Raw genomic sequence first — 13,699 nt, forward strand, 5'->3', positions numbered from 1 at the left:
AATGTTCTACCTGTTTCATTTTATATCATATTTTTAAAATATAAAACATCCAAACATCTGAGCCCATTTGTGAGAGAGAAAAAAGCCACCAAATTCAGAGTGTTAAACTCTGTTCTTATAAACTCTATACTGTTTTGAGTCTTTTGAGTCTAATGTTAGGGCAAGACTAAGGTATGGTGGGATCTCGTGCACCTGTACACACATCCTTATAGTGTCTTTTTTTTTTTTACATATAAAACTATTTTTTTATTACGTCTTTTCCTCAATTACATTTCCAATGCTATCCCAAAAGTCCCCCATACCCTCCCCCCTACTTCCCTACCCACCCTTTNCCATTTTTTTGGCCCTGGCGTTCCCCTGTACTGGGGCATATAAAGTTTGCATGTCCAATGGGCCTCTCTCCTTATAGTGTCTTATTGCTAAAAACCTCCAATTACTGTAAAAGAAAGCCTTTTATATTGTAGTTGCAGCCATACACAGGGAACTGCTTGATCTTAGGATCATCAGTGTAGAGTTTTCTCAAATAAAACTTTGTATAAAATGTATTCTTTTGGAAGTTTTTATTGCAACAACACCAGAGATATATTTCAACATATTGTTTAATAGACATCCCATTCAAACACCTCTTGTACAGATTTTAGGTTTCTTTTTGTTTTTTGTTTTTGTTTTTTAATAAAGGAACAATTAGTAAATACTAAAAAGTATGGTGGTGCTGTTATATTGTCTTTGCAAACCACTGCATTCTCTGGGAACCTTTTCTTTCTCTTTCTATCTTCTTGGTGCCCTTATTTCTTCTCATTTTTCTCCCAAGTTTGTAGCAAGTAAGCAGAAACAATTTCATGCCTTTAAAAATGATTTGTGATTGAATGTATTCCAATCTATTATGTTAGAGTTGCTTATTCCTGTATTCCAAAAGCCACTGTCATCGTGAGATCTTCACATTTTGACCTCATTCAATTTGAAATAGAACACTATGAAGAGACTCAAAAGGAAATTTGTAATACTTGGTTAATGAAATGGCAGAAGGAAAAAAAAAAAAACCAAACAAACAGTAGAAAGAGAGACATATATATGTTACATAGGACATTTTCAACTTAGGACTTGGGGAAAAAACATACTCACTTGCCCTGCTCAGCATGTTTCTAAAAGTATTCATGCTCTGGAAGAATATCAGAGAAGTTATGTAGCTATGAGGGTGGTAGCTTTTGTAAATAAATGAAACCTGAATTTAATGCACTGTATAACTACCAGCTCCTCTAGGAGAAGATAGTAAAGGAAATACCTTGCAGCTCATTAAAACGTTGACAAAGAATTTAAAACAACTTGGCTAAGGTGACTTAAATATGATATGTTGAATGGAAATGACTATGCTTTTCTTCAGGCAGGTACCCTATTCAGATATTTCCTTCAATGTGTATTGCATACTAAGTGTGGGAGGTTTGGTAGGTAGGGGAAGAAGAATCATGAGGAATCATTTAAGATATAAACAAAGCCTTTGGAATGCCTGGGCCATTCACTGGTTTTCAGAGACCATTGTGAGGGAGAAAAATATACAAGTTCAAGTGTTAAACCCTATTCTTATAAACTATATACTGTTTTAAACCTTTTGGTAATGTTAGGGCAAGGCTAAGTAAGGTATGGTTCACTTTAATGCACGTGTGTACACACACACACACACACACACACACACACACAGAAAACCCTAGTCTGTTTCACAGAGTGGCGGAAGTGTTGTAAAACAATCCACCCATCTGTTACAGAGGCTTGCCACCGCGCTTCCTGAACCTCCTCGAGCAGTAACAGGGTCACAACCAGCAACTCTGATATGAATGCAAGAATTCTGGGGAGCGGTCCTGTGGACGCTGGATAAGGAAGATATTACAGCCAGTGAGCTAAATGGGTAAGAGAAAGGCCGAGTTGTTCACTTGTGAACTCTCTGGACTCTTTCTCCAGGATATCGGGCGAAGCCACCTTTTCTTTCAGCTGAGTTTGGGGGAAATGTGCAAGTTGAATTAGAGCTAAGTCACTTTCGTGCGAGATGGCTCGGGGGTGTGTGGTGAATGAAACACACTTGTGAGTCCCGTTTGTGACCCTTCTAATCCTCCACTTCGGAGAAGACAGGCTGGAAGCATGGTCCCTCTCAGAGACCTGACAATTGGACTCTCTGCTCTGATCTCCAGGCAGTGAGCAAGGCTGCACACCGCCCCCTTCTCCCTTCTTGTGCTCCACCTCCATTCACCGAAAGTCCCACACGGCTTCAGGTAGGCAGAGGCTGGCTAGGGAGTCTCCACCCCTAGCTGGCGGCAGCCATTCTGCGGGCTCGGGCGCTGAGGGGGTGGGGCCCATTGGCTGGGGGGCGCTGCCAGTCTCGGGAGGGGGTGTGGTGGGGGTGGGCTCTTGGGCCGCCGCGGGTCGAGGCTGCTCACAGTGTGTAGGGTGGTGTGGATGAGCTGGAGCCGGAGCCAGCGCGCTTCAGACTTGAGAACAGTTCAGAGAGTCAGAACGTGCCTGAAAGAGAGAGAGAGAGAGAGAGAGAGAGAGAGAGAGAGAGAGAGAGAGAGAGAGAGAGAGTCAGCGAGTGAGCGCAAGGAGACCTAAAGGAGTCAGGGAGAGAAAGCGAGGTCTCTAAGAGCTAGGCTCAAGACAGAGTGACCATGGCTGTCTCTGCACCTCCGGTGATCTCTGCAACTTCCAGCAGCGCCGGCGTCCCGGGGGGTTTATTCCGGGCTGAACCCCTGTATTCGTCTCCAGGAGAGCCCCCTCGCCTAACCCCTAACATGATCAACAGTTTCATGGCCAATAACCATAACGGCAGTGTCTTGGGTGGCGGGATTGGTGGTGGCAGCGGTGGCAGCAGCAACACCAACACAAACGAGTGCCGGATGGTCGACATGCACGGGGTGAAGGTAGCTTCATTCCTGATGGATGGCCAGGAACTGATCTGCCTGCCGCAAGTCTTTGACCTTTTCCTCAAGCACCTGGTGGGAGGGTTGCACACAGTGTACACTAAGCTGAAGAGACTCGACATATCTCCGGTGGTGTGCACTGTAGAGCAAGTTCGAATCCTCCGTGGGCTGGGGGCCATCCAGCCAGGGGTGAATCGTTGCAAGCTCATCACCAGGAAAGACTTTGAAACTTTGTTCACCGATTGCACCAACGCCAGGTGAGACACTCATTGCTTGTTTGCCTTTCTCTCCTTACCCCTTAGCCCTCTTCTGCATGTCTTAAATCAGCCTCATCCAACTTGGTCTGTAGAGGTTGAGTTCTGTTTCTTTGCATTGTAATCGGCGGGGTTGAGAGAACTAGGAGGGCTCATAAATTAATTGCCAGTCCTTTCTAGGCTGCTTTCAGTGGTAGGGCTTCAATTTGAAAAAGTCCCGCACAAACTTCAGTAGCAATCATCCACTGAAACTTTACAGCCGTTTGCCTACATTTTGCATGGCTTTTTGGCTGTTGTGGTAGTTATTTTCTTTATTTGCTTTTCTTTCCTGCTCTTTTGTGGCCTTATGGGTCGGATAGTTTTTCTTCTGAACACGGGCTTTCTTGGGTATGGGGGCTGGCTGAGCTGTAACCTGGGCTCCTAAGCTGGCAACCGAGAAAAAGGCATTTAGGGGGTTCAGGGGAACGGAAGTCTAGAATCCATCCCAGAGGGTGATTCGATCCCCATCCTGTATGTTTGTTGTGAGAGTGTTTGGGATGAGTGTGCTGTGATGGTGAAGGTGGTGTGTGTGTGTGTGTGTGTGTGTGTGTGTGTGTGTGCGCGCGCGCGCGCTTGTACAAGTGCCTACAAGGACATATGCTCATGCCTGCTGCGCAAAGCTTCTTGGTGAAATGTAAAGTAGACGATGAGTCCTATTTAAAAACAAAAAACAAAAAACCCGATGAGGACAGATGCCACTTTCCTGGAATCCTACCTCCTGGGCCACCTGCAGAGGTTAATGTGGGGCACGAAATGCTGAGGCTCAGGCTAGGCTGAGGCTTGGTGTGGAAGTTAGTAGGCTTTGTTGTTGTAGTAGTTGTTTTTTGTTTTTTTGTTTTTGTTTTTGTTTTTAGAGGATAAGCCAGCTCCTCCACCTCAGACAAACCAGTTAGTTGGAAGGATCCCATTTCCCCCAAGAGAGGATTGTTTAAATAATAATAGCCACCTTCCCAAGTCATAAGTGTACCTCCTTGATATAACAGCTTAAAAGTGCATCAGACTCTGTTCATGTGCACTTAGAAGCAACTTGTGTTTGATGTTTTGAATAAAATTTTAGGAAAGGAAACAGTTGAGAAATATTTGACATTCAAAAATACGAATTAGTAATCTTAGTGTTTATTTCATCTCCAGTCTGGTAATATCTCAGGAAAGTGATCATTTACACACGAGATTAGTGGACAAATCAGGAAATTATAATGAAAAAGGAGCAAAGAGCTTTGCTGTAAAGCAGCAGCATGGTTGATCATTTTATAAAGAACTCCTGAGGTCTAGTCTCATAATACAACTTTAAATGATGGTGTTTATGGGTCTGAGGAATGAAACTGCAACTACAGGGTCATGTCTGTTGTAAAATCTAAATTGCTGTCTTTAGCAGAGATGTACTGATGATAACTAATAGGCAAACTGTTGCTTACTAGTGCAATAAGCAAAATATTGCTATAGAGCTTACACGAGAACCTTTTCTTGTTCCTTCTGAGCAACTTCTGTGTTCAAGCAACTCAACAGAACCAGTTCAGAGGGAAACTCCTACCGGATTCCCATATAAAGCTTAAAACCCTGGCTTATAAAGTGAACTTTCTTCAGGTAGATGCTGTAAAACACAAAGGGTAAGAGCCTCTCTCAATGCAAGACAAAATTATGGGTTTAAAAATAGAAATATTTTATAGAAAATAGAAAATTTTCATTTTGATTACAAAGAATATTACTAATACATGGACTCAGTGAGTTACCAGAACTTCTAATGGAGGCCATGTGATTCATTTATTGATATCAGATACACTGACTTAAAAATGATTGCAGAGAGAAAAAGCCTTTTCTCTCTCTTTCTCCCTCTCCCTCTCTTTGTTTTTTTTTCTTCCCTTTTCTTCTTCATCCCAAACTGTTATTCCTAGTGTGAAATTTTTATACAGGGACACTTTTCCCCTTTTTTCAATAATTAATATTCTCATTCTTGAGAAATATTTGTAAGTTTCACTCTTAGAATAAACAGATTATTATTTTATTATGAGTTTGATGTTTAGTCTAGAAGTAATAACTTTAAAAAATTTTTAATGAGACATGCCAAAGAGATAAATGATAAATTACTTAGTTATATTGAGACAGGTTGTTCTATACTATTTTGGAATCCTGTTTTAATGTGTTTAGGTTCTTGTTTTAGTCTGATTAAGCTTTATTTATTCCTTTTCATTTGTATAGCTAACATTTCTATTTGATATTTTTGTAAAATTGTGATGGAAAGGATTAAATATGAAAAATATATTTGTGGTACAATGGGTTTACATCCTGTTACATTTTATAATATATGTTTTGAATGATTGTCTTGTGAGTATTGAAATATATAATTATAAAAATTATGAAGCCTATTTTATGATTATAACATATAAAGAAGTGAGGAAAGCCACTAGACAGAAATAAACATAATACATATATAGTAAATTTTAAATAGGAAAAAGTACAATTACTTGAAAAATATAATTTATGATAACATAACATTAGTAAATTCTCTTGCTGCAAACATTCTCATGAATATGTTAATAAAATTGCAAAATATATTCTTATAAAAATGCTTCATTACTCTAGGTAACATTGTTTATAAATCTGTGGTTTTAAATGCAATCTGAAGTTAGTGTTTAGGTCAACACTAGTTCTGTCACTTTTTAGTTCAGTAATAAGAGAAGTGAGAGGTATACAAAGGCACTAGGTTCAGGATGAAAGCATAAAGTAGGTGAGACAAATGGTAAGAAAAGTGAAATGCAGTAAAGAGTAGAATTATGTCATAGGAGAGGAAGATGGAGGGGAAGATCCTATAAACATACCCAAGAAGATAGTGATATTCTCAATGTAGACTTGCTTAAAGAGGTTTGTTCATAAAGATTCATGACTTACCTCTTTGAGCTAAAGGTGGGGGAGGAGAAAAGTACAAGATAAAGAGTGCACATTCAGTTGAGTGAAAACTCATTTTGATGGATAAAATTTTGTAAGATACTGTTGAAGTCCTATTTTTGTAATGGTACTATTGGCTATTATCTTTTTCTGATTTTCAAATATATTTCTCCTTCTTTGTCAAATGCATGGTGAAAAGTATGTGTCCTGACTAGAGTGTTTTTAATTTGTACTGTTTTCTATGTTATCTCATATAAAATGGATCATTTTCAAATTTCTTATTTTCACAAACCCTAATATATTGCTTGAGATAGCTTTTTGATATAATTTAGTGCAATTCACACTGAAGAAATGTGATATACATATATATATATATATATGTATATAGGTATACATATATACATATCTATACATTCATACACACACATATATGTATAATCATTTCCTTCATAGTACTGAGTCATGATAAGAACGATAAGAACTCTATTAGTGTCATATGCTTTAATTACTGAAGCATTCAAAGTTGTCTTCTCAGAAAAGAAGTTGTGAAATAATGTACACTTCAACTACTAGAGAGTAGTACAACAAAACTCCTGATCTATTGATTGTTCTATTAGGTAAGTTAATCTTTCATTATTGTAAAGCCATTGCAAAGGGCTGTACAACATTTCTCTTCATGCTGTTTTACTTGAAACTGAATAGTGAAGGTATTATTTTCATGATTATTAAGAAAATGGTGATTTTAAAGATTCTCAAACTAAATGGAAAATATCTTCTTTTAGATTTAAAAAACATTTTTTGTTTCATCATTTTATAGGAAATCTTGGAAATTTTAATGCCAGAGAAAGGCAAATTCAGATAGCATAAGTCTAAAGTCTTCATTCTGTACTGGATCTTCCTTACTAAATTGTCTCAAGTATACCAGTAGTCATACACTAAGAGACAAATCATTCTTAGTAAATATGCAAATCAACCAATATATTTTAGTGATATCTCTTTTTAATATACTTGCCCACATAAAAGTTACATTGTCAGGTTTCAGGACCAGCAGTTTGTTTCATTTCAGAAGCATTTAATTACATGCTATTCAGTCTCAAGTATAGTCAAATAGATGATTGTAGAAATAAGAGTGTATGATTAAGACAACATTGTAATAATTATTTGGAGACATGATTTAACATTATTCAAATACAAGTTTGCTTTTGCAATTAAAATTCACAAAGTTCACTTATATTTTATTTGATAGTATATAAACTGAATATATTTTGATGTTAGAATAGTTTTATGTGAATTTATTGACACTTATAATATTTAAATTATTCTTAAACATGAGAAAGATGTTTATTATAAGCACTCAATGAATTTAGCTTTGCACTCAAGCTTGATGTATCCTTGTATCATGATCTGTATAGTAACATAGTTTACTTGAAACTGTTGCTTTGCATTTATAATAAAATTAAGCATCATCAAGTTTTTAAACAGCTTGTAAAACTTTACTATACTGGTACTCTGTATTAAAGACACTTTCACAGATAATAAAAATGGTATAGAAATAAATCTGGACAATGAATGCATATCTTTTATTTCATAGAGTGGTGATGAGGCAGTTATATTGTCTCTTAAAAGCAGCCAGATAACCAAAAATTCTCAGTGTTGTATTAGAAAAATGGTGCTAATATAACAATTATAGCAACACAGTCACATATCAGTGTGCAAAACTTTAATGATGACTTTCACTTTAATCATACACTTCTGCCTACATTTTTTATTTAGCTAGATACTCCAGTAACTGATTGAGTGCTCATGTTTACCTTAAAAACCTTTCTTTATCTTGGGTGATGCTTGTGATAGACTAGTACATATTTGGAGTTTTATGCATGATATTCTCAGTACACACATGGTACATGATTGATAATAGATTATTAGAATGTTATTGTCTTCTGACATTAATATTTTATATACTTTTATGGAAGAAATTCTTAATACTTGAAGTAGAAGTTATCAAATTTGAGTTATTTGGTTCTATTTCAAGTACTCTTATTTTGTGTAGATGCTTAAAAACAAAACTTCTTGCAGATGAGTATAATTGTGAGAATCCCTAATTACAATACATTTCAGTTGGCAATATACATCTCCATTTGTACTTTATCTTGTTTGCAAAGATACATATGATTTGGATTTATTCACTCGACATTATTTCAAATATCTGTAAAAACAACTCAGTTTATATATAACTGACTATATTGTGTTTATGGCTAAAAGTAGTCCCCAAAGGAAAACAATTAGGTATTAATGATATTCTTGTTGCATATTCAAAAGGTCTCTAGTAGCATTTTTCCTCCCTTTTTTCTTTTTTTCATTTTACCAGCTCAACCTGCAAAACTCTTCACTGTCACTTCAGATCACACAATTCTACAAAGATAAAACAACATTTAAACACATTTGCTTTGGAAGGGAAATTGAACATTTGCACCCAATAAGCCTGATTGTGGAACTGAATGCAAATTGTGTTTTGATTTATCTCTTTTACACTTTTTTCCATTTGAATTGATCTTGCATTAATTTCACCAAGCGGCTCTGTGAGGCTGCAGATGTTGCCCCGTGTTTAATAAATCAATGAGACAGATCTGAATGAATCACTTCAGATGGATTCTCTGCTCGGTTTGATGTCTAGATGTTATTCTTAGCTTGTTATCATGACAGATGCATTAATGTTCCCATACACTGCCAGCAATGTCAAAGAGATTGAAGCTTTTAAAGTGGCGGCATCCCTTTTCCCATTTTCTGCTAGAACAACTACATTTATATTATTTTACTTAGAAATCAGAGTAAAACATCAAAGCAGCCATAAGATTTCTGTGAAAAGATTTTTAATTTTTATATTATATTTTAATAATTATGAAATGGTGAAACCCAATATATTATAAGCCCAAGTGAAGGGAAGCTGCTTAATAATGCCAGTCTATTAATATTTAATCATGAAACAAAAAAAGGAGAATTAGCAATATATGATTGGAACACATTGAAAATGCCATTATAAATAGAATAATACTGTATCCAAATTGATTATAGAAGGGTGTCAGTTTTTAAAGCCTTACTAATAAGCTTTTTGTTGGCTTAATGCAGCTGCAATATAGCTTTACCAAGGGATTTGGAACCTTTCAGCATTTAATATTTTTTTTAAGTAGGAAGGAGAAAGTCTGTCTATTGTATATTAATCATGACATTAGTTTGTAATACTGAAAAATATTAGAAAAATATTTTATCTTAGCATTTATAATTTATCTATATTCAAATTATGTGCAAACCATAAAATATTTTATAACTATAAGTGTTATTTCTATAACATAATTTTTAAACTGGAGAAGAACATATATGTAAACCTATAGGACCTTCATATAAATATAGTGAAATTACTTGCCTTCATTAAGTAGTATACTTCCCATACTTTTTTACATTTTATGTCCTGTCTTCTTACGTTGGTTTTCAGAGAAAAGCAACAATGTCAATTGACATGAAATATGTATGGTCTAATATTTTAATAGCTAGAGTTTTAAGTTAATATTAAATATATGAAAATGAAAACAATCAAAGAAGATTCAATCTTTAATTTGTTTATTTTATTTTTTTGAAGAACATATGTTTTAAGGCAACAGCATTTATGGCTTGATGTAGCTTGATGACATATCACTTCCCTAGCATGTGAAAGGGTCTATGTTTCATCAAAAGCATATAAAATGAATAGAGTTTTAGAAGTAGTGTGTCTTTATAGAAATTTACAACATTCTTTAAGCACAATTCTATTGTTACTTATATTAGGACATCAAGAAACACTCTTAAATGACAAGGTTCAGATTGTCAATATTTCAGAAAAAAATTATCTTCAGGTAGTCATTTCAGAAGCTCAAGATATGGCTTATCATGTGTAGTCAAGTATGAACAGAAAGTTATGAATTTGACTGAATTCAGTATAGTTAACTAGGTTTTTATAATTTTGTTTAAAACCTCTGCAGGTCTTCACAGTGAGGTCTCATCTCTTTTGTAATGCTAAATTTATATATATATTATAATAAGTAAAATTATTATAACAAAATGGAGAATATAAGATTCAATACAAATTATTTCATATAAAATTGGATATGACATATCTACAAAGTAACTGAATTTATTACACACAATAAAAACTTAGATATATGTAAAATATATGTATTTTTATGATATTGTCTTAGAAACCAATTTTAACATCAGTAATATTAATTATAAAACATCATAAACCTAATATTTTTATATGTTAGGCATCAAATTGAAATTGGCTGAGTGAATACAATCATACACACATTTATTGTTTTTACATAATTACATCGATTTCTGCTCCTTACATAACTGCTACATAATAGTTACATGAAGTGTGCAGTTGTTAGACATAATCCTGAAATTTTAACTCTGGTGTTAAATCGTTTGTAATCATGCCATAAACCTTTCAGAAATACATATACAAAGGTATCAAAATCTAATATGCTGAATTAGATTCTTTGACATGAATTATGTTCTGATATAAATTATGACTTCTTAGTGTTTACTTTTACTAAAAGCCCAGGGGAGATGTTGTAATGTTCTAAATAGGCAAGAATTAATAAGTGAAAGAAGACTAATGGCATAAAATTATTCTTAGTTATTTAGACTGGTACATCTGCATAATGCAAGTGGTATATGACTTGAGATCTTTTTTCCGAACAGAAAAAAATCTTTTCTAAAAAGACTTGATAAGAAGAGAAGATTCCTTCATTCTTTCTAGAATGGAAGTAGAAATACACTAAGAAACACGATTCATTATTTTTCTGAGCAATTTGAAGTTTCAAAAAAATATTCAAACTCAAATTTACATGATGTATCTTCCACACTACCTAATTAAAAGAAGATTGTATTTTTATCAGGTATAATTAATTTTGAAAAGTAAAAATTACTTTTATCTAGGAACTTTGAGGTTGAAATTATTTCTATCTATGCACTGTTTTGAGCCATTGTGTTTATTTAGTATATTAGTGAAAACTGCAGTGAAAACTTTTTAATTGCACTACAAGAAAAATAGATAGCATCGGAAAGTTAAAAAATAACGACATACGGAGTTTTAATTGCTGTATGACCTTTTTGTTTTTTCACACATTTGTTGCTTAGTATATAATGTTCTTCGTATGCTAAGGTATTAAACATTCAATTGCAATTGTGTCCAATGATCTTATCAGGTTGCTGGCAATTGTTAGCTGATAACAGTATTTAGGCTACATTTAGTCTATGCTAGTTATGTGATGGGTTAAAAAGAAAAAAAATATTGATCTGTCTTTGGATTAAAGTTTGAAACGGGCAACAGCCCGAACACAAAGGGCACTTTTTTTTTATGATTTCTCAGCTTGCCATTGATCTTCTAGTTTTATTGCATTCATTATTTATTAAAAGAATTTGCAAGCTAAACATAACGTTAAGCTAGTTTGCACACAGGGACCGCACTTAGGAAATTGAATGGAAATTGCATTAGAGATGAACATCTGTGCTATTTTTCCACTCATGTGTTTATGGGTTTGTATAAAAGGTGTATTGGATTAACAGTTATAAGCATTATAGCTTACAGCAATATGCTAGAGTTTGAGCTTTCAGTTATTTTGGAAGAATTCTGTTTTCCACATTTGTCTAAATAACATCGTATTGTCATAGCGAACTGTGGATAAATTTAGGTTACTATAGCACTAGTGCATCATTTATATTCCCTTTTTGTGTGATCCTCTGTTGTACTAAAATATAAACATTAAAAGTACCCCACAATTATTGAGTAAAACTGTATCATCATCATCTCTTCCTGGTCTTCAGTAGTACAGTAATAAATGCAATTGACATAATTCTTAGTTAAGAATCTTGAGTCAGTTTATTTCCTTTTTGTTTTCTCCCCAGTGGTAGTGTAGATTGACCTTAGAGTCTCATACTTGTGAGGCAAGTGCTCTAACTCTGAGCTCTACCCTCACTGGAAGAAACTGGAGTTTAATGCCATATTAGGTCATTCATAAGAAAGTTTAACTAAACACCCATAAGATGTTATTTTGCATGTGTGCTATATCATAATTTATCTGAAAGTATATACATACATACACTGAATCTTTGTTCTGAATACTACTATCAATATTAAGGAAATCTGGCTTCTATACAATTCCTCTGTATGTTCAGTGCCAAGAAGTTTAGTTCCACTTAGTTGTTATTCCCTGAAAGTTCCTTTGAGGACATATGTCAGACCTCAGGGACTCTCACTTTCAAATTATTGCCTTTAACTTGAAGGCATTTGTAAAATTAATCCCTTATTTAAGTTTTGTGTTTTCAATAAATAAAAAAAAATGCTTTCTCAATCACTTTGATCCATCATCATTGATCAAATTTATTATGTTGTGTGTTCAGCACTTATTATGTACCATGCAATTTTAAGGCATATACCATGTGATATATAAACAAGAGCCACCATTCTTGTAGATGTATTTTGTACTCATCATATCTTTATCTCAGCTATATCAGATGTAATCACATTATGCCTCATTGTATTTACTAATTTAATATTTGTGATAAGTGTTTTGCAATACCAGTTGTCAAATAGTCCCACATTTCCATAGACATATCTGAGTCATATGTATATGAGCAAACACTGGAATGCTTTGCAATCTTTAGAATTATATTAAAGAGATCAAGCTAAAATAGTGGGAGTTACTGAACATGTAATTATAGATGAAAATTTTGCTTTTATGTGGAGAAAATTCATTTTCAGATCTAGTTCAGACCTTTACTTCTGGCACATTGTCTTGTATAAGATTAGATTTCAAAAATTAAAATGAAATAAAAGGATTTTGTGTTTGTTAAACAATTTACCGTTAAACATAAGTAACTGGATAACATGTTAATTCATTGTACAAATGTATACACATTCATGTTAATGTTAAGTCTGACACTTTGTAAGCAGCCTGTAATCGACTAAACTTTAAAATTTATTTTGTGGAAAACTTTATGAGTACTTTCTAGGTTTTGATTTGAGGAAGACATAAAGGAAGTTCATTCATAGAAAAGGTTTACTACATAATACCTTTTATGCATAGTTCACTAGGTTTTGGTCTTAGTATATAAGCCAATTACAGCATGAAGTTTGAGCACATAAGGTGTCTATAACACATGATATTTTCCTACTAAGTTAATTTGCTTATTTATTCCAGCAAATGTTCAGTAAGTTCTATTATGGACAAGGTTACTTATGAAATGGAAAGTAGTATACCTGAGTATTGTGTATATTCTTGTTTTTCTCATTTGCAGATAACCTAAGAAGAATATTCTTATTACATAGCTAATTCTCAGCTAACCTGCAATGTAGGAAGGAATGGAAGATAATAAATACAACTTAGAAGTGGAAAAATGATAAAAAATAAAAATGATTTGCCTCAATGTACTTTGCATATTTTACTATTAAATTTTAATTTTTATGCACATTGAATGATGGAGTGATAGTGTAGAAACATGCAGAGGTTGAATTAAATTTGAAATTATGTTATTTGTAGAAAAATATCTATTTTGAACAAAGCATAAATATACATGCAG

At 34.1% G+C, this 13,699-nt stretch overlaps 1 protein-coding gene across 3 annotated transcripts in view; it reads left to right on the forward strand.

Moving 5' to 3' along the window:
- Nucleotides 1–2,205: 2,205 nt before the first annotated feature.
- Dach2 (dachshund family transcription factor 2) overlaps nucleotides 2,206–13,699 on the forward strand; it is a 489,161-nt gene continuing 477,667 nt past the window's right edge. For 2 of the 3 annotated variants that reach the window (XM_021153319.1, XM_021153320.1), the window contains exons 1-2: nucleotides 2,447–2,496; nucleotides 2,544–3,163. In XM_021153319.1, coding sequence (XP_021008978.1) covers nucleotides 2,655–3,163 — 509 coding nt within the window. In that variant the 5' untranslated portion in view covers nucleotides 2,447–2,496; nucleotides 2,544–2,654. Of the gene's footprint in view, nucleotides 2,262–2,446; nucleotides 2,497–2,543; nucleotides 3,164–13,699 lie in introns of those variants that run through there. The other variant, XM_029473281.1, reaches the window with a different exon arrangement.

This window comes from Mus caroli, chromosome X (assembly GCF_900094665.2).
Source record: "Mus caroli chromosome X, CAROLI_EIJ_v1.1, whole genome shotgun sequence".
In the NCBI taxonomy this organism is placed as follows: Eukaryota; Metazoa; Chordata; class Mammalia; order Rodentia; family Muridae; genus Mus; species Mus caroli.